A 21104-nucleotide genomic window follows, 5' to 3' on the forward strand; every position below is an offset into this window, starting at 1 on the left:
ATATATTTTTCTCAAGAAAAACCTTTTAATTTAAAAATATTGATGTTTGGATTAAACATAGATCTCTTGTAGAATCAATAATACTATTGTTATTGATTGAAACTTTCAAGAAAAGCTTTTAAAGCTTAAGCTTTCCAAGCTCCAATAAAAACAACAATACTGGATTGTTGAAACAACAATAATTCTTGTTACCGCCAAAACAATGTGAAATTCTTTTTGGATTCATGTAAGAAATTATTGTTTTTAAAATAGTTTTTTCAGCGTGTATTAACGTTCAAAATCTTACATGATTTCGTGACGGTCCTCAATTTTGAAGTTTTCCAAGCCATTTTCAAAACATTTGTTCTTAAGACAAAGTTCTAATTTTCTAATTAATAAGTGTCTAGAACACTTAAAATATTTGTTACATTGCCTTCAATGTGATTTTTGAAAGTAAATTTTTATTCTAGCCCAAGTACTAAACATTCAACTTCGCTAAACCAATTAATTGGAACACCGTTCATAGTGACACACTAGACTAGAAGACTCCACATAAGAAGCTCTCGGCCTATGTGGGAAAATTATAAACTGAGTTTTGGAAGCATTCGAATAAATCTTCCATTTTGGTAAGAGAGTGGGTAAAGTGTCCAAACTTTTCTACAATCTACCACAAATTGAACTAAAGCTCGTCCTTTGGCAAAAAGGCCCGTGTCATCTGCAAATATCTGTCTTGGAGACCAGCAGCTCTTACAGATAGATGAAATCTGTATAAATTGCGCCGATTTGGTAAAATGTGCCACCATACGAAAGCGGCTAAAGCCAATATGTAAACATAAAAGGGCCTGTTCAAATATTACGTTACGCGAAAAACGTTGTTTTTAAGAACCCCCCACCCCCTCGTAACAATCCGTAACAATTTTTAGAACCTCCCCCACCCCTATGCGTAACGCGTAACAAATACATTTTTTTAAAGGATCTTAATTTGAGTAGAATTTAAAGGACGGTGCAATAAATTATTATCTATTGTATATTTCATGCTTTTCCAAAGATAATGAATACTTTTTAATTTAAAAAAAAAATGTTTCTCTATGCAAATAACTTGTTACGCGTAACTAAAATCAAACAACCCCCCACCCCCTATTGCGTTACGTAATATTTGAACAGACCCAAAAAGTTTAAGATTGTATCAGAGACACGACCGCGAAATCAACGTAGAATTACGTATGAGAGTGCAGTGACTCAGAACAGTAATTATAGGTTTCTGGCCTTTAATCATTTTTCGAATTTGATTTTTAACATTTATCAATTTACACGCCAGATGACTAATAGCCGAAATGTAGGCAATAAACTGTATATAGCAAGTTTTCAACAGTGCCTGGCAAAAGTCAATTTTTCAGTAGTTTAACACCTTTATTCAATTGATTTTAATAGTTGTGCAAAATCTTAAAGAGTTTGTCGATCGATTGATGCAAAAATCATCAAAATTGGTTGGAAGATGGCTGAGTTATTAGCCCATACTTCCTGACCACTTTTCGTGACGGTCTCAAATTTGATTCTGAAGAATAACCCCCCTATATTTTCCCGAACGACGTATTCTACGTCAAAACCCAAATTTATCCTCAAGTGGTGATTATGCCTTTCTCGATTCAATATGTTAAATTCGAATTAATGTTGTAAATGCAATGCTAATTGGCTACATCTTGGCGGTTCAAAGATTTGATGCAACTCTACCACGCTGTTTAAAAATTACTCAATAATTGAGTATTTTTAAGCAATTATTATGAGAGTAATGGGTAGCGCCACGGCCAAAATGATTAATGATTCAATGTGTGAATGTAGCACGATAATACTTTTATGCCCAGGGAAGTCGATACAATTACCAATCCAAAAATTGCCTGGATCGGCGCCAGGAATCGAACCCTCAGCATGGTCTTGCTTTGTAGCCGCGCGTCTTACCGTCAATTACTTGCTTATTATTTTGCATAACCAGCTGGAACTCTGCCTCCTATCTGATATTAATTACAATGATTAGATGCTTATTTTCGACGCAGCGTACTTTGATGTTTTTAGTTTAGTAAGTGCGTCCGATACCACTCCTCTCTATATCGATCTGTGTTGTGAATCCTCTCAAAACTTTCACGTGTTGCAACTCCCAAAAAGCACACTTTTCCCATACCATATTTCAGATGAAATCTCGCTTAATTTTTCAAAAACACCTAAGTAACATTTCTTCATGAATTAATTTGAATAGCGCAATCAACAGAATAACATGAAAGCTTTTGATTGTACTAGTACTCAAAAGTTTTGAGTACTCAAACTAACTCATGAAAAAATGTTACTTCCTTTGTTAAATGTTAGGTCCTTTGGAAAGTTAGGCGAAAAATACTTTTTGCGAGCGGATTGTCTGAACTATAATAAGTGAATTAGACTAAAAACTACCCGCATAAAATTTAATAAATCTAAAATTTTACTTCCTCTGCCATATTTGCAAATAACTCATCAATTGTTGGTAAGGTACAGTGGGGCAAGTGGGTAAAGGAAATCGTATATTTCATGTTCATCAGGTCATAAAAGTTGAATATAATATTGAAAATAAACATATTTATGACATAACGAATCATCTATCCAATCTTTATATGCCTGTGAACAAGATCTTTGAAAAATACTTATAGGATACAAAATATTTGGGAAACAAAAAAAAATCAGTTCAATTTTCACTTGCCCATAAGTGGGGGTAGAGTAAAAAAATAAATTTTAAAGAGGATTTTCAATATAAGAACACATTTTCTGTTCATATATTTCAAACCAAATGATGATTATACTAGTGATAGAACATAACTGTGATATGTTGTGATGCTTTTGACACTTCTTGAAAGTCAAAGGGCACTAAACGTTACTCCATTAAATGATTTTTATGTTTTTATATTTTCTTTACTTGATTTTTTTGAGATCTAATATCTCATCTCCATTTGTGTCTAATACTACTTTCTATTTCAGGTTTATAGTAAGATAATGGACCTTGGCGATAATGCAGAGAAATTATCTTTGAAATATTCATCAAACCTGGAATCATATTGTGTTTCATTAACAATCCACTTATGATTTCAGTAGAAGAGTCTACATTAACAAATAAATAAATTTTATAAATTTCAACTAAATAAATCATAATTGTTGATATATTTGCAATAGTAGTGATTCTTGTATTTAAGCTATATAAATAACATTTTTTCACGAATTATTTATCAAACATGGATTATTTAAAACCAAGGATGTTAACGATCATTCAGTAATTTGCGTTCGATCATTTAGTAGTTTGTCAATAACACATTCCAGAAGCTGAATTTCAAAATATGTTGTATGGTGGACTTCTAGTGCGAAGGTTTTTATACAACTCTGTCTAATGGTTCATTGTTTGAATTCCACTAGTAACGGAGTTATAGCTAAAGTTTCAGTAACTTAGACTAAATGATAACAAATTCCAATCATTTAGTTTAAGTTACTGCAACTAGCGCTCAAACTCCGTTATTAGTTGAATTCTCATAATGAACCATTAGGCAAAGTTGTAGAAAAACCTTCGCACTAGAAGTCCACCATACAACATATTTTGAAATTTAGCTTCTGGAATGTGTTATTGACAAACTACTAAATGATCGAACGCAAATTACTGAATGGTCGTTATTTCCGATTTCACCAATTTGAAGAGTTATGTGTAGATTGTGATTTGCCCGCTTCTTTTTCTCACACTCACTCTCATCTCGGGTTGATCGATTTTTGTTACTGAAATTTACCCAATTATACCCATTACTCGTTAGTCACATGTAAGCGTGTACACTAAATCGATTCCCGCCATGATTTGACGTCTATTTGTTTTCTGATTGAGCACTCACACACAAATATTATACACGGAAAATCAAACTTTTTTGAGTGTATTGAGTGTGAGAAAAAGATGACTGTGAGAAAAAAAATCTCGCAGAACTCTTATAAAGTGCAAAAAGCGCAATAACATCCTTGTTTAAAACATTGACACGCTTGGCACTTTGGGTTCCTGATTTAGTATTACCACGAATCACTGTAATAACCAAAAGCCTTAGAATGAGTTCGAATTGGTATCATTTGTTTATATACGCTTAATAGAAATTATTTGTGTTTGGAAAAATAGAGAAATGCATTCAGTGTCGGAAAATTTTCACTTGCCCCACCCATGGTAAAAAACAGGCAAAGCAATAAAATATTTTTTTCAAAATTTTTGATGTTCATATCAATATTTTTCTGGCTGGAATTCAAAACTACAAAGAAAATCAACTTTTCAGTGCACTAATTGAATGTGTTATGGAAATCAACATAAAAAAATATTTGTATTTATTGACACGCAAAACAACTTGTGCAAAAGATAAACTTGAAAGGTTAATAAACTTTCACTCTCGCATGTTGAAATGGTTCATTATTCCATGTTTTACTTATTCAACGCATTGATTTGAATGGCCTTGTATGATTGTGAAGTGAAATTGAATAATTCTGTGCTTCATCAGTGAAATACTTGCGTTTTTTTCACTTACCCCATTTACCCACTTACCCCACTGTACCTTACCAATAAAAATACATTTTCGTATTTCAAAATAAACGAGATCGCTTACAAGGTTTATTAGTTCAAAATATGATAATACGCACAATTTGAGCGCAATGCCTCATGACTTAGAGGTATCGGTACCTTTCTTTTGCAAAAAATACTATTTAATATGAGTGAGCGTTTTAAGGCGTGCTTTAAACATAAAAAATAGCTGTCTAAAGTCATTTCACTAAAAGAGCTAAATATATTTTTCTAATAAAAAATAGTTCAATCAAAGTTAATTGCCTATATTTCGGGGGATTAAACCACCCGATTTGGACGTTAATTTACAATGTTATGAAAACTCATATGTGCGTTATGTGGAAGATATTGATTTGGAAAATGTATTGGAGGTAACCACTTTTCCCTCGATGGGACTCGAACCCATGACCCTACAGTACGCTAGACTGGTGCTTTAACCAACTAAGCTACGAAGGACCTCCGTCGGTCTTCGCAACCTAGCGGCTACTGAACGAGCTCGAGATTCCCAAATTGGACTTATAGTCAAATCACTCGCAATCCATTTCTCAAGCCATCACTTCCACATGTGTATAGTACACGTCCACATTAGAGGAGCGTGAGTATTTAGAATGTCTGGCGGCTGTACACATTCTTCATCAGCAACTGTACTGATCAAGTGAGGTTGTGTAAGCTATTAGCAAAAAATAGTATTTTTACCATAACTTTTAATCCCATTGTCCAATCTGACCAATTTTCAATAGCAAACAATGCAATGGAACAGGATTCCCCGTCGATTGGAACTTGTTGCGAGTGATTCGGCCAATGCAAAGGTCCAACAAGTGTGTCTACAAAATTGTGTACTATTCGTTGAGCTGAGTCGATTGGTATATAACACTCTGAGTCACCGACCCTTCTTCAAAAGTTAGGCTTTGGTGTGATCATATATCTTATACGTATACTTAGTATACGATAAAGGCAAAACAGATTCTGCGCGCACATTTAAATAAAATTTAGCTTACTATTATGTGTATGGAAGAGACAAATTTTTTTCGGAATTCGGAAGTTAATCAAGCTGAACAGCGACCTTTATATTTAGGTATTGAAAGCGTCTTGCCAGCAAGATAGTTTTTCTTCATAAAATAAAGCTTGGAGGCCCTATTTCCACACTTTCAGAGAGTAGTACAGAGATATTGCCAAACATACAACTCCGACAACGCCGATCCCTATGGCCACGTAGATTCCAATATATGGTAGATCAAGTACCAACTGAAATACAAGAAAGGAAATAAGATAACTATGTTTGTCAGTGCACAGCATATAAAAGTTCTGACTCACCCTCAAATCGCTGGCAAGATCCTCGTTGAGCTCAGCTGTTTGTCGGAACCATAGCACAGGAAGCATCACGTTCGGTATACCTTTCAGCAGGCTGCAAAGACAAATTATTTAAGGTTAAACTGATCTTTTCTTAAATTATTTACGTATTTCCAAAGATTAGAACTTCATCTGCCAATGTGAAGTCCATATGGCTGGTTCACCGTTAATTTTGATATGTTGTAGAGTAAGGGTACGGGTAAGGTAACACCAATAGTGGAGATAGTGGGGTTATAATGAGGTTTTTCATAATTATACACTCTACGATGGGTTTAGTTGATGCGTCGTGCTATTAATATGATGTTAATTGCAACTTATCCTTTTCGCTTAAAAACTATTGAAAACAATGATTTGCCTTCATAAAATCGATTCCTTGTACCAATAGTGGAGCGACTGTTCCAATAGTGGCGAGTCTCATAAGAAATCAATAAATAGTACCACTATGGAAACCAACATTAATTTTTACCACCACTAAAGGAACAGTAGGGGGTCCCGTTGCGTAGTTGACGTTCGCCTTACACGCGGATGATCATGGGCTCGATTCCCAGCCCCTCCACCAAACCCTCGTCAGTCACCAGATCCGCAGCCCATACTGTAAATACGCTACAAATATAATTCGCTATTTGCGCACCGAATTGCTATAACTGCTAGGAACGCGTCACTTGCGCTCACCGACTGCTGATGCCGGGTCGGACGAAGCCGGCCGGCGACATGGTTATCCTCGGCTTGCTCGCGATCGACTTGCGACAGATACCTCAAAAAATATTCCGAATGATTTTGTTTTACGAGTACTTTTTCACTTTGAAAAGTATTCTAGAATAGCCGGACAGTTATAAATACATGTTTTATTCCCGATAAGAAAATCTTTATAAAAATAAGTTTACAATTCCGTGAATTGCAAACACTTTTATTGTGCTCAGAAGATTCTACCCGGGATTTAGGTGAAACACTCAAGGAAACAGTTGAGAATCGATGATCAGCTGTGATGAAAATAAGAACAAGTGTCAAAACAAGCAAAAAGAAGCCGTCTTTGCAGGTCTCGTCTCAGCTCGGAGGCATTCCTCCAACGTTACCCGGAATAATGGAAAACTAAAAATAGATTCCGTGTGGATTCTGTACTTGTACAGCAGAATACCACAGTAGATATTGACACAGTAGCGGTTAAGTAACACAGAGTGCCTAATAAAAAAAGGAATAAAAAAGGAACAGTGTAGTGAGTGGTGCAAGCAATATTTTGCAAAGACAGCTGCAAATTTCGCACAATAATCGATTTTTTTAAATGTTCTACCGAATGTGGATTTTTGGCGTAGGACTTACGTCTTTCTTTACTATACTGGGTGTCATTGAGATTTTTGGAAATCGAGAGCGTTACGCTGGAAGGGAAGATTTCAAACGATACTAGCGCCTTTATCTTTCGATGGATTTTTAACATTTATATATCAATCGACTCGGACACTCTCCAGCAATATACCTATTTCATTGAAGCTTAATATTCTTAACGATAGACTATTGAAAAATTCAATTCTGGTCAAAGCCAGCAAAAATTGTATATGTAATCAATCCCGGGCATTCCTAACACGGACATCAGAATGCGGTATGTCACGGGCCTTCGTGTCTAGCGGAAGATTTTCTTCGTGTATAAAAGAAGCAGTGCCTGCCATGTGTGAGCCATTACAATTTGTGAAAGCAACGCGTTCTGACGTGCTTTTTGCTCGCGCATTGTTCGTTTCGTTCGTTCGTTCGCTGTGTTTGTTTACCTACACAGCATGCAGTCACCAGTAGTAGAACTGCCGGTGGGTCTGCGAATATGCATGAAAGAAGTGGGCGTATTTTTATGTTATTCTGTGCTTGATGATGGTCGGATGCAGTGATGTCGGTTGCGATGGATGCAACACTCTAACTTTCACTTACTCAGAGACTGAGTAAAATTGTACTGCTATCTCTTTTTTTTTCTCATGGAAATTTTACTCAGTTTCCGTCAAAAGCGGGACTACTCATAGCTATGAGTTGTCCTGCTTTTGGCGGAAACTGAGTAAAATTTCCGTGAGAAGAAAAGAGAGGGCAATACAATTTTACTCAAACACTGAGTAAGTGAAAGTTAGCGTGAATCGCCCATCGCATCACTCGGAGTTCATGGCTAGTGGCCGATGATGACTGAGGCAGCGAGGGCAGCGGTGGTGGATGAAGAAGAATAAAATTAGAGGGATTTGGTCTGCTCGTCCACGAAAAGTGATTTTCATAATCCACATGATCCCGGGATGGGTACGAGTCATGGCATATGACGGACCATATGTTAAGTTGTGCTTCGTATTAAACGACACGTACATTAAAACATGCTTATACTATAACAGTTCTGATTCCCAGCAAAAAAAAAATATTAAAATAATTACTTTTAATTATTTGCAGAAGGCATTAGCAATTAAAGATGCACAATCAGCAATAGTGTTAATATCCATTTTAGATTAGAAAGTTTCGCTGTATTATATGTAAATCTTTTAAAAAAGTCCGCAAAAAATAATTTCCAGAAGAATATTTAAATAAACTTCCGAGACGAGCCAGCCCAGGGCTGAAAGTCTTGCTAATAAAGACAAAAAAAAACTTTATCTTATTCTTTGTTTTTCATTTTCTGAGAAATTGTATTATTAAACTTGACGTAGACTCGGAGTTTGGAATCAAAACATGAAATAATTTTTTGTTGATGTATTAACAGTACCTCCTCTATTTTAGTAGGGTTACTGTTCCTTGACTTTCAACAGTAAGCACGCATGTTAGCAAAAAGAAACAACGAAATTGGTGCTGTATTTCTTTGTTTGGAAAACGGGACAGTTCCCCTAAAATAGCACATTTTTCCCAAGTTTGAAAATTTTATAAATAGAATTTTTAAACTTAAAAACCTTTAATCAATAAGAAATCTATAAATGCCCTACATTTGCTTGAGTAAACAAGGGCTTAATAGTTAGAAACAAAGCAATTCTAATTATGTATTTAATTATTAGTTTTATTTCCAGAAGTTTTGAATAAACGAATTGCTAATAATTCTACACAACATGGAAGTTGTCGTTTCCAATATCAATACTATAATCAAACTCCATAGATCCAAAAGTTAGAAGTTAAATGTAAATACGTTACGTTTATTCAAGTCCTACGTCTACTCGCGGTTATGTTGAAAACATTACCCATTGCTCGTTTTTTCAGCTCCCTGCAACCCTGGGAGAGTCGCAGAAGGTACATTCCAGGTTATGGAAATGCTCTTTATCATCAGATTTTTTGCTGTAATTACGGCTTATTAGCCAAAGGGAGGGTTTCATGGGCGAACGCTCCCCCACGGACCGTGTATTCACCATTTGCCAAGTATTGCAGAAATTACGAAATACAACGAATACAACGTGCCCACACGTCATCTATTCATCGACTTCAAAACCGCATATGATATAATTGATCGAGACCGGCTATGGCAGCTAATGCACGAACACGGATTTCCGGATAAACTGACACGGTTGATCAAGGCTACGATGGATCGGGTGATGTGCGTTATTCGAGTTTCAGGGGCATTCTCTTTGAAATGCGCGGAGGGTTATGGCAAGGTGATGGTCTTTCGTGTCTGCTATTCAACATCGCTTTGGAAGGGGTAATACCAATGAGAATAAATAGAAGGTGAGGAAGAAGAACAAATGAAAGTGTATTAGTGGACGATGAAAAATGCGATGGGCAGAGATTGACACAAGTGGTAAGATTTTAACGAGGTCCATTCAGCTATTTGGCTTCGCCGACGACACTGATATTATGCCACGTAACTTTGAGAAAAGAGGAAGCCTACATCAGACTAAAGATGGAAGCTAAGCGGATCGGATTATTCATCAACACGTCGAAGACGAAGTACATGATAGGAAGAGGTTCAAGAGAAGATAATGTGAGCCACCGCGAATTTGCATCGGTGATGACGAAATCGAGGTGGTAGAACGATCCGACGGACACAAGAAGGCGAGGTGCGCAGCTGGCAAGGTGGATCGATCAGGTGGAAGATGACTTGCGGACCCTCGGTAGACTGCTTGGTTGGCGACGTGTAGCTATGAACCGAGCCGAATTCAGAAGACTCTTACGTACTGTACAGGCCAGTTCGGCCTTGGTCTGAATAAATAAATAAATAGCCAAAGGTCTATGAGTCCATTTTTCTTTAATTAAGGTTAAAAGACTATTATTCTTCCATTTACTTCCACTATTAACTTTTTTATGTATCAACAAGCAGATACGTATTTCGTTTCCTACTTGGAAACTTCTTCAGTGTTTGTTATCGACTGAAGAAAAACATTGCTCATTAACTTTAAATATGGTGTGTAGGTAGAACTGCAGGTAAAAATTAGGGCATGTCGCTTGGACCGATTCGTCGTCGTCCCGTGGGTAGTAATCTAAACAGCCAGGTATATCCGTTTCCTTGATCTTTGTTAAGTAAGTTTATTTGTTTTTGTTTGTAAATTTCTAAGCTTTCCGCTACGTCAAGTTTCCAAGGATTTTGTATTTGTCTGAGAAGTGATATGTTGTCTTTAGTTAATTGATGATCTTCGTTAAATATATGTTCGGCTACTTTAGATTTGAAATGATAATGTATACCTTTTTCAGTGTCTTTGTTTGCTTTAGTTACTTCTGCCAAATGTTCTTTGAACCTCGTGTCTAGTGTTCGTTTTGTCTGTCCTATGTAGATTTTGTCACAGTGTGGGCATGATATTTTATAAACTCCAGATTTTCCTAATGTGTCAACGGGGTCTTTTGTGCTTCCAAGTAGTGTCTTCAGTTGGTTGTTCCTGCTACTGAAAACTAATTCGATACCAATTTTTCTAAATTTAGAGCGTAATGGTCTGGTTATATTATGGTCAAAATTAACGGATACTCGTCGCAATTCATTTGTTATTGGTGATAATGTATTTTTTTTTTTGTTAAATATCTTGGCTGTGCATATGCACACCATATGTTTCGAAATGGAAAAATTGATATGAAATTTGCGAAAAAGAATCCACGTGTTTTGGAGGAACTCGAACCCTCAACCTCCTACTCTCTTTATAGGCGTGATAACCCCTACACAACAAGACCACTTAAAGGTCACGTTTGCGGAAAAGCCATCAGAATCCGAGTACCAACCTCCACCGCGGTTAGCTCTCTTTTTTGCAAATTGAATATCTTTCGGATGCTTGATTTGCCCAATCTCCACATTTGCTTTACTGTTGTATATCCACAGCCAAGCGAGTGCACATTGTTTATTAAACGAGAGGATCGCACTCCATGCCCCCCAGCAACGGACTGGGCGGGACGGTATAGAATGCGAATTCAATCGCACTCTGCTGTGCCAAAGGCTTGCTTGGCTAAAGCATTTGATGAGTTTGATTGCCTTTACGTAAACGGTCGCGTGTACTCAGACGACTAATGACGGTGAAAGATCGACACTTGATTACAATTAATTGCATATTATTCGGCAACTCGGCCGTACGAAAACCATTTTTTTTTTGTTTTTGTTAAATATCTTGGCTGTGCATATGCACAGCATATGTTTCGAAATAGAAAATTGATATGAAATTTGCGAAAAAGAATCCACGTGTTTTGGACTCTCGGACTCGAACCCTCAACCCTACTCTCTAGATAGGCGTGATAACCCCTACAACACAACAAGACCACTTAAAGGTCACGTTTGCGGAAAAGCCATCAGAATCCGAGTACCAACCTCCACCGCGGTTAGCTCTCTTTTTGCAAATTGAATATCTTTCGGATGCTTGATTTGCCCAATCTCCACATTTGCTTTACTGTTGTATATCCACAGCCAAGCGAGTGCACATTGTTTATTAAACGAGAGGATCGCACTCCATGCCCCCCAGCAACGGACTGGGCGGGACGGTATAGAATGCGAATTCAATCGCACTCTGCTGTGCCAAAGGCTTGCTTGGCTAAAGCATTTGATGAGTTTGATTGCCTTTACGTAAACGGTCGCGTGTACTCAGACGACTAATGACGGTGAAAGACCGACACTTGATTACAATTAATTGCATATTATTCGGCAACTCGGCCGTACGAAAACCATTTTTTTGTTAAGGCTGGTACTCGGATTCTGATGGCTTTTCCGCAAACGTGACCTTTAAGTGGTCTTGTTGTGTAGGGGTTATCACGCCTATCTAGAGAGTAGGAGGTTGAGGGTTCGAGTCCCTCCAAAACACGTGGATTCTTTTTCGCAAATTTCATATCAATTTTTCCATTTCGAAACATATGCTGTGCATATGCACAGCCAAGATATTTAACAAAAAAATGGTTTTCGTACGGCCGAGTTGCCGAATAATATGCAATTAATGGTGATAATGTAGTTAATGATTTTCTGTACTGGGTTTTTCTATGTTTGTCTATAATAGCTTGAATAGTTCTAGTTGAGTATCCGTTTAGTCTAGCTGTTTCAAAAATGTAATTTAATTCTTTCTGTTTCCCTGTGACGCTAAGTGGAAAAGTCTCGAGTCTATGTATCATGTGTTGGAATGCGGCTGCTTTGTGTTGGTGTGAATGGTTTGAAGTGTTGGGTATAACTCTTTGTGTGTGTGGGTTTTCTGTAAATTTCAAAATTCATTTGGTTTGATTCTCTAACTATTAAAACATCCAAAAAGGGCAATTTTCCGTCTTTCTCTTGTTCACAAGTGAACTTGATATCCCTATGTGCACTGTTAATGGCTTCTAGGATTGATGGAAGTGCGTCTTTCCTAATGATGCTGAAGATATCATCTACATATCTCCACCATCGCTCAGGAATGGCCCCTTTTTCCTTCAAATCCTTTTCGAGATTAGCCATGAACAGTTCACATAAGAAAGGGGACAGAGGATTACCCATTGGTGTTCCTTTTGTCTGCTTGTAGTATTCTCCTCTGAAAGTAAAATAGTTCTCTTCTATGCAAAGTCTTGTTAATTTTAAATATGTGCGTACTTTTGTCTTCCAAGTTGCGTCTGATTTTTGTCTAAGTAACCAATCTTCCAACAAGACAATAGCTTCTTTTACGGGTACACTTGGGAACAGTGCAGCCACATCAAATGAAACCATTATCTCGTCTTCTTCAATATTTCCTGAGTTTTGCAATTTTTCAATAAACTGTTTTGTGTTTTGTACTTGTCTAGTGTCTGTTTGTGTATGTGTGTAGAGTGTTTGGAATTCTTTGACTAACCATTTTGCTATTTTGTGAGTTGGAGATCCTTCCGCAGATATTATTTCTCTGATTTCGTTTCCGGGTTTGTGAATTTTTGGTTGTCCTCTAATTCTAGGCAAAGTTGGGTTGGAAATTTTAAGTCGAGGCAAATTTTCAAATATGGGTTTACATTCTTTGATGGTTTTATCTACTTTTTTCACAATATCTGTCAAGGGATCTTTTCTTTGTTTTCTGTATGGACCATTGTTAAGTTTTTCTATCATAAGGTTATCGTAATTAATTATATAATAACCTTATGATAGAAAAACTTAACAATGGATTTGAAGGAAAAAGGGGCCATTCCTGAGCGATGGTGGAGATATGTAGATGATATCTTCAGCATCATTAGGAAAGACGCACTTCCATCAATCCTAGAAGCCATTAACAGTGCACATAGGGATATCAAGTTCACTTGTGAACAAGAGAAAGACCGAAAATTGCCCTTTTTGGATGTTTTAATAGTTAGAGAATCAAACCAAATGAATTTTGAAATTTACAGAAAACCCACACACACACACACAAAGAGTTATACCCAACACTTCAAACCATTCACACCAACACAAAGCAGCCGCATTCCAACACATGATACATAGACTGAGACTTTTCCACTTAGCGTCACAGGGAAACAGAAAGAATTAAATTACATTTTGAAACAGCTAGACTAAACGGATACTCAACTAGAACTATTCAAGCTATTATAGACAAACATAGAAAACCCAGTACAGAAAATCATTAACTACATTATCACCAATAACAAATGAATTGCGACGAGTATCCATTAATTTTGACCATAATATAACCAGACCATTACGCTCTAAATTTAGAAAATTGGTATCGAATTAGTTTTCAGTAGCAGGAACAACCAACTGAAGACACTACTTGGAAGCACAAAAGACCCTGTTGACACATTAGGAAAATCTGGAGTTTATAAAATATCATGCCCACACTGTGACAAAATCTACATAGGACAGACAAAACGAACACTAGACACGAGGTTCAAAAGAACATTTGGCAGAAGTAACTAAAGCAAACAAAGACACTGAAAAAGGTATACATTATCATTTCAAATCTAAAGTAGCCGAACATATATTTAACGAAGATCATCAATTAACTAAAGACAACATATCACTTCTCAGACAAATACAAAATCCTTGGAAACTTGACGTAGCGGAAAGCTTAGAAATTTACAAACAAAAACAAATAAACTTACTTAACAAAGATCAAGGAAACGGATATACCTGGCTGTTTAGATTACTACCCACGGGACGACGACGAATCGGTCCAAGCGACATGCCCTAATTTTTACCTGCAGTTCTACCTACACACCATATTTAAAGTTAATGAGCAATGTTTTTCTTCAGTCGATAACAAACACTGAAGAAGTTTCCAAGTAGGAAACGAAATACGTATCTGCTTGTTGATACATAAAAAAGTTAATAGTGGAAGTAAATGGAAGAATAATAGTCTTTTAACCTTGTAGCATTTCCCCTAAGACGCTCTAAAATAATTAATCATTTCTTTAATTAGGCAAACTACCATGAGATTATGTAGCGGAAGTCTTCATAGTCTGTTAGTGATTTTGGTTTGCGTGAACGAGCTGTCGTGGGCTAAGAATCGTCGAAACAGGGCTTTGTTTACGTTTGTTATATGTAAATTCGAGACGAAGACAAGAATAAATAAGTAGCTTTACTATACTTTATGTTGATAGAATACAAAGTAAGAAAGCAGCCAAGTTCTAATTGACACGTAGAGCCACGTAGCTATTAAAGAAAAAGAAACTCCGACGATTTTTCTCATATAAATAAAAATCATGAGCAAACTGTGATAGTAGCAAATTGTATAAAAATTAAAATTGATGTTTGCGGAAAAAAAACATGTATTATTCGAATCCAAATGAAACTGTTGATCAAAGCAATCCGCTTCTGTATGCATATACGCCCAACTAAATGTGGGCTCGATTGACAGAACAGGACAGAACTAATCGAACAAAAAGGAAGCGGTTTTGATACAAATTATTGATACATTGCCTAAGCATTACTAGAGCCACATATTCTTGCTGGACATACTAGTGAGTACACAGCTCATGGAATTTCAGATATTCGACGGATGTCTAAGGCATTCGCTCGGCAACGACATAAACTTGCGAAAATCTTGGAACGGTAGTACGACAATTCCCCGAAAACCAAACCCCGAGTCCAATTCCTTCGTAACAATTGTAAGTCTTAGTCAACAAAAAAAAAGTATTCACTGCACTGGTTGCAGGAAAGATTCTCACTCGAAGCATAATTCAAATCGTTCGCGTAATGTGCATATGCACATCGAGTTCATAACATTGTAAAAAATACAGTCGCCTCTCCACATCTCGATATTGAAGGGACCATCGAGATAGGGAGAGATCGAGGAAAGGAAGGAAAATTGAAATGGGTACTAGATTCAAAAAAGATCGTTGCTATGAAAAACGACAACAAAACAAATGTCGTTTCCTGTTGTTGATGTGTTTGTTATTGTCCAAAGATGGTCTAGTAGCCTAAAAATTTGACCATATCGACATAAGGAGAGTAATTCCTGAACAAAATATGATCGAACCCATCGAGATAGAGAGATATCGAGATAGGGAGATTATCGAGATGTAGAAAGCCCAAATGTGTGTAGATTGAAGGGTCTGAGGAAACCATCGACATAGGGAGAGATATCGAGATATAGAAAATCGAGATGTAGAGAGTCGACTGTAGCATACATCCATAGTCCATATGTCTTCTTGCAGATAGCCGGAAATATGTAATTAACGTTGATTGATTTTACGTATTTGTTCATTTAGAAAAGCAGTCGTTTCATTCGTTGTTTCGATATATACTTACGTTAAACCGTAATCTTCCACTTGAAGGTTGACCTGCAGTTGTGCCTTCACCATTAGTGGGACTCCTGTATAAGGTTCCAATGCCATAATAAACTCGTGCTCCGCCTTGCTCGGTGCCATACCTTCTACTGCATTTGCGTATGAATCATCCGCCAGGTAGAAATGAGGATATGAAATAGTTGCAGGAGCTCCAAATTTACATTGCGACACATCCATAGCACCTGTTTTCAATACCGGACACTCCTCTTGCTGAGCCGTACACTGGCAAATGGTTTCATTGTATCTATTGCCATTATCGAAGACGCGGTCATTGCCTCTCCATTTGAAACCGTCCACACCGAGCAGACTAAAATCTCCGTCATACTCCAGAGTCATTGCACTGCAGATATCGGATGAAAACACCGAAATGTTTGTATTCCTTCGTTCTTGAAACGGTGGCCATAGCTCCCCAGTACTACCAAATACCGCACCACATTCATCTCGATAGAATTCGGTCTGGTTGACTGCGTTCCAGAGCTGCATCATACCCATGTGCTGAAAGTCGTCCGTTCCTCTGCGGATAGTGAAATTTCCATCGTACGTTTCACTTTCGTTTCGTCCGTAGAACCAACCGAATTTGTCAAATGGTGGTAGATCGACCATGTCGCTCAATCCTGGATTCTTCTCAACAATATCAATTAAATTTGAAAGAAAGTAATCATCGTATCCATCGAATAGAATGTCCTTCACATGCACATTGTAGAATGGATTGTCGATAATGTTCGGGCTCAAGTTAATCATGCCATCGATGAAATCGAAATAAGGATTGTCCTGTAGCGTATATGCAACGGTCTAGAAAGAAAGAACAGAAAAATAATGTAACGCATGATATTCTGCGAAAATATGTGAAACATTCATATGGAGTTGGTTGGTCGATGCTTGGAATCGCTGTAGGACTGTCCAATTTTCCACGAGCGACAAAGGCCGCCAGCTTGCCTGCGGGTTAGTCTCTGATTTGACATTAGTGGAGGTCAAGTGCACCCACCGTTCCGAACATTTCGATAAATGTGGTATATAAGAAGGCTTGAATTCACTTCATCAGCACCTTCTTATATGCCACATTGGTCAGAATGCTCGGAGCGGTGGGTGCAGTTGACCTCCACGTGTGAGATGTGCCATTGCTAAGTATCATTATCCAATCGACAGCCTAGTTCGACTGACGTCTGAAGCGATAAAGTTCCAAAGTCATTTTGGAAAAAAAATAAGAATAGTTTGAGATTTTGTAAAACAGGGGAAGCGGTGAAGTTTGACCAGAACTCTAAGCCCTCCTAAACAAAACGCTTCCTACTTTCCCCGATGTCAGAAGTCAGGACCCTTTTTGCTTTGTGGTAATTTTTAACTTGAGCAATACTTGTATTTTCTTCGCATCGTGTCACGGAAAGAATAGTCACCAGGGGCCTCATTGCGCATCACCTTTCGACAGCTCTTTCGTATGACAGTTTGCATGGTGTGCTCATTTCGAGTCAAAATGCGCAATGCCACCCAGGTTCCGGCCACGAGTGCTAGACTTTAGTAGCGGCGCTTATACTATCACCCCTGTTCGAAAAGTTTCGTAGAAAGCCTGTTTCCGGTGGTTAGCGTTATGTTGCCAACAGTTTGTAACGAGCATGTCCGTTCTATTAAATGTTGTGTGTGTCATCCTCTATCCCTCACCCAGCTGGGAGTGTTGGCTAAGTAGTACTGCAAATAATTTGATCAAATCTCATGCTCCGTAATGGTGCCCTTTTTGTCATGAAGACTAGTACTGTTAAAAGGATTCACTCCTGAAGCAAGAAAGGTGTCTTCAGAACGTGCAGAGGATTGGGATGTACTACCTCTCCACAACAGGTGCAGCAAAACATCGCAAGGACGCCCTTATTCGCAATAACTACTCAGGGAGTAGAAGGTCGAGAAGAGCCACCGCTGCCATCTAAAGCGTGAACCGGATATCTGGGACTCCCACAATATCCGCGTCAATAGCAGCAAACGATGCCCTGTGCGTATTTAGTTTGGAATTTTGTACATATAAAGACATAAATATAAAATAACTGGAACATGCTCACCAAATCAATTCTTCCGGTTGCGTTTCTTACATTCCTACCGTCTACCTTTTCTCTACCATCGCATTGTTTTGAGGCAGCATTGCTCGGTGGTAGCTTCAGTGTGGTCCCGGCGGAGTTGAAAATTGAAAGATACTCCGGTTCAAGCGCAGCATCGCGACGATGAAGCACAAGTAGTGTTCGGCATCTTTCCTGAACGAGAAGGTTGGTTTCTGGTAGATGGATGCCACGACTGCTGCCGCCAAGGCAACCAAGGTTATCGAGGTGCAAACTTCGGTAGCACTTCCCTGAGCCATGTCTTCGATGGTCCAATTTGCTTAAGCGTTCTTTTCTTTCGTTTTATTTTATTGGAACAATTATGCTTTTTCACTATTGAAGCTTTGACTGACCACTGTTTGATGCAGGAATTACATTTGAGAGTTCACTCGAAAACGCGTTTGTATAAAAATCAGTAGGATGTTTTCCATATGCAAAAAAAAATCAGCCTAAAAAACGTCAACTTGCAAGGTGATGGTGATGGAATGTGTCATGCGGAGAGCCGGGTGTAATATCCGGGGTACGATTTTCAACAGATCCAATCAATTTATTTGTTTCGCGGATGACATGGTAATTTTCGGCCGAACATTTGCAAAGGTGGCAGAACCTGAAACGTGAAGCAACAAAATAGGACTGGAGATGAATGCATCGAAGACCTCCGCACTAAATGTGTCATGTACAAGACACTGGTAAGACCGGTAGTCCTCTACGGACATGAAACATGGACAATGCTCCAGGATAACTTGCAAGCACTCGGAGTATTCGAGAGACGGGTGCTTAGGACCATCTTTGCGGTGTACCAGAAGACGGTGTGTGGCGGCGAAGAATGAACCATGAGCTCGCCCAGCTCTACGGCGAACCCAGTATCCAAAAGGTTGCTAAAGACGGAAGGGTACGATGGGCAGGGCCTTCGGATTTCCGCTCAGGATTTCCCGAAGGTTATGATTACGAAGCTAATCAATAATGCACACCTTAATCCGAGGGAAGATTGACTTGGATCGATCACTTCGTTCTGGCTAGTGGAAGAGGCAGGAGTGATCGATTTTAAGTATCACGCTGTGTTGTGTATATGAAGGTTAATTCTTAACATACTTTTCATTTGAGCAGTTTTAACCAAGTCATTCCTTATTTAGTCAATTTAGTGCACCAAAAACCCAGTACAGCGTTGTTAAAGCTAGTTCATGCGTGTTTGATAATTGTGCAGGCAATTCGTTATTTAAAAGTTGTGTGCTTTTTCGTTTGTATGTTGTGAACATGTCGTCGAACGACACCATGTGCTTAATTAGGTTTGTGGCATTCTGGCAGTCCCTTCAGGGCAGCAGGGACTAAGCTCAAGGGCTTTACGACCCCTCCCCACGGCTTCTGCGAGTTAGGGGGCCTGCCTAGGACGTGGCGGGGTTTGGCAGTGGGCTCTGTTAGACCTCTACAAAATGCTACATGTGTCCGCAAGCAGGCCCCATCAAAGCGGCCGTGCGTCGCTCAAAGCGCACAAGAGCCCAGTGGGTGCCAATTGGCATGGGGAGTGTCCCTACTTCGGTAGGATAGTGCGTGTGCTGCTTCAGCAGAGAGCAAGTGATCTACTTTTGTTGAGGCAGGAGTGTCATAGTGCGTCACCACTATTGCCACCTCGAAGCACGACAGAAGTTTGAGTGTGGACTGCGCATGCTCAGGCAGGAGTAGCGTAGTATCGTTGATTGGTCCCTACATACCGCTATTGACACCTCGAGGCATGCCAGTGGAGTGTAGGGTGAGCACCCAAATAAGACTCACATGGGGCGAGTGACATTTGGAGCAGCTGTTTCGGCGGCAGGGTGGTAGTGGGTTGAATCCACACACCCACAGTGAGGCACATGTGGTGCACGGGGAGTGCACCTAAATACTTCGGTAACGTAGCGCGTGGTCTGCTTCGGCAGAAGAGTGAGTGATCGGCCTGTACTAAAGAAGGAGTGTCGTAGCGGGTAATTGCCACTCCGGGTCACTCCGTGACATGGCTGCAATTTGTGTATTGACTTCTCCAAAGCCAGAATCACCAACACTAATGTTACTGTGTAGGATGAATAGAATAAAAGTGGGTGGTAATCCAGTTGCAGCAAAACTATCACAAACACTTTGAGAGGAATACAGCGGAATCACGCACATTTTTATTTATTTGGAGAAGTCAATAGACAATAGACTACACATGCTGAGGTAGGAATGTCTTAGCGTAGTATCTGTTGGTCCAGTCAGTTACCGCTATTGATTCCTCGAGGCTACTACCATGGAGTGTTAGAATGAGCATCCAAGTAAGTCTCAAATGGTGTGAGTGCATGTGTGAATGAGTAAATTAAGTACAGCCTATCCTCCAGAAGTAATGCTGGAAAGCTGTCCCGGGGGGAAATTAGGGTTGGAGCCCAAGGAGGGTTTAGTGGGTGAGAGTCTCACACTCCAGTACACTACCATGTGGTAGTGTGGCAGCTACCTCGCGACTTGCTGGGTCAGTGCATAATGCATTACACCTTATATAAAAAATACTCCAAGCTACGATCGCTTCTGACCCCACCGCCACCGAAACATTCAAAGACGCGGTCGCGTGAAGAGCACAGACCGGAGGAGGAAAGATCATCAGCGTTACGCACATCAACGCAAGTCTCGGCCCACGGTGCGTTTCTTTGTGAAAGAACGGCCGTGGTGATTTCCGTAAAATCCCCTCCAAGCGTAAGCGATCAAATTTCGATTGGCTCCAAAACCCATCTTGCGACATATCAAACTTCATTATTTTGCTTGACTTTCAAAATCATGAAGTTTGTTACGTCACAAGATGAAATTCGGTACTAATCTAAATTTGTTTACTTCCTTGAGGGAACCAGGTTCCCAAGAACACTTCCGGTCGTGGTCAATGTGTCTAAAATCTCAAAAAATAATTCATGTATTCAATTTGTCTTTCAAAATCATGGAGGAATGGGTCGCAAGATGGGTTTCGGTGCTAATCGAAATTTGTCCGCTTCCCTGAGGGAACCAGGTTCCCGGGAACACTT

General features: G+C 38.9%; 1 protein-coding gene across 1 annotated transcript in view; it reads right to left on the reverse strand.

Moving 5' to 3' along the window:
* Positions 1–21104, reverse strand: part of LOC134209638 (uncharacterized) — a 93780-nt gene that overhangs the window by 43953 nt on the left and 28723 nt on the right. The window contains exons 3-5 of the mRNA XM_062685631.1: positions 15978–16807; positions 5882–5972; positions 5750–5812 (exon numbers count right to left, since the gene is read on the reverse strand). Coding sequence (XP_062541615.1) covers positions 5750–5812; positions 5882–5972; positions 15978–16807 — 984 coding nt within the window. The remainder of the gene's footprint in view (positions 1–5749; positions 5813–5881; positions 5973–15977; positions 16808–21104) is intronic.

This window comes from Armigeres subalbatus, chromosome 2 (assembly GCF_024139115.2).
Source record: "Armigeres subalbatus isolate Guangzhou_Male chromosome 2, GZ_Asu_2, whole genome shotgun sequence".
In the NCBI taxonomy this organism is placed as follows: Eukaryota; Metazoa; Arthropoda; class Insecta; order Diptera; family Culicidae; genus Armigeres; species Armigeres subalbatus.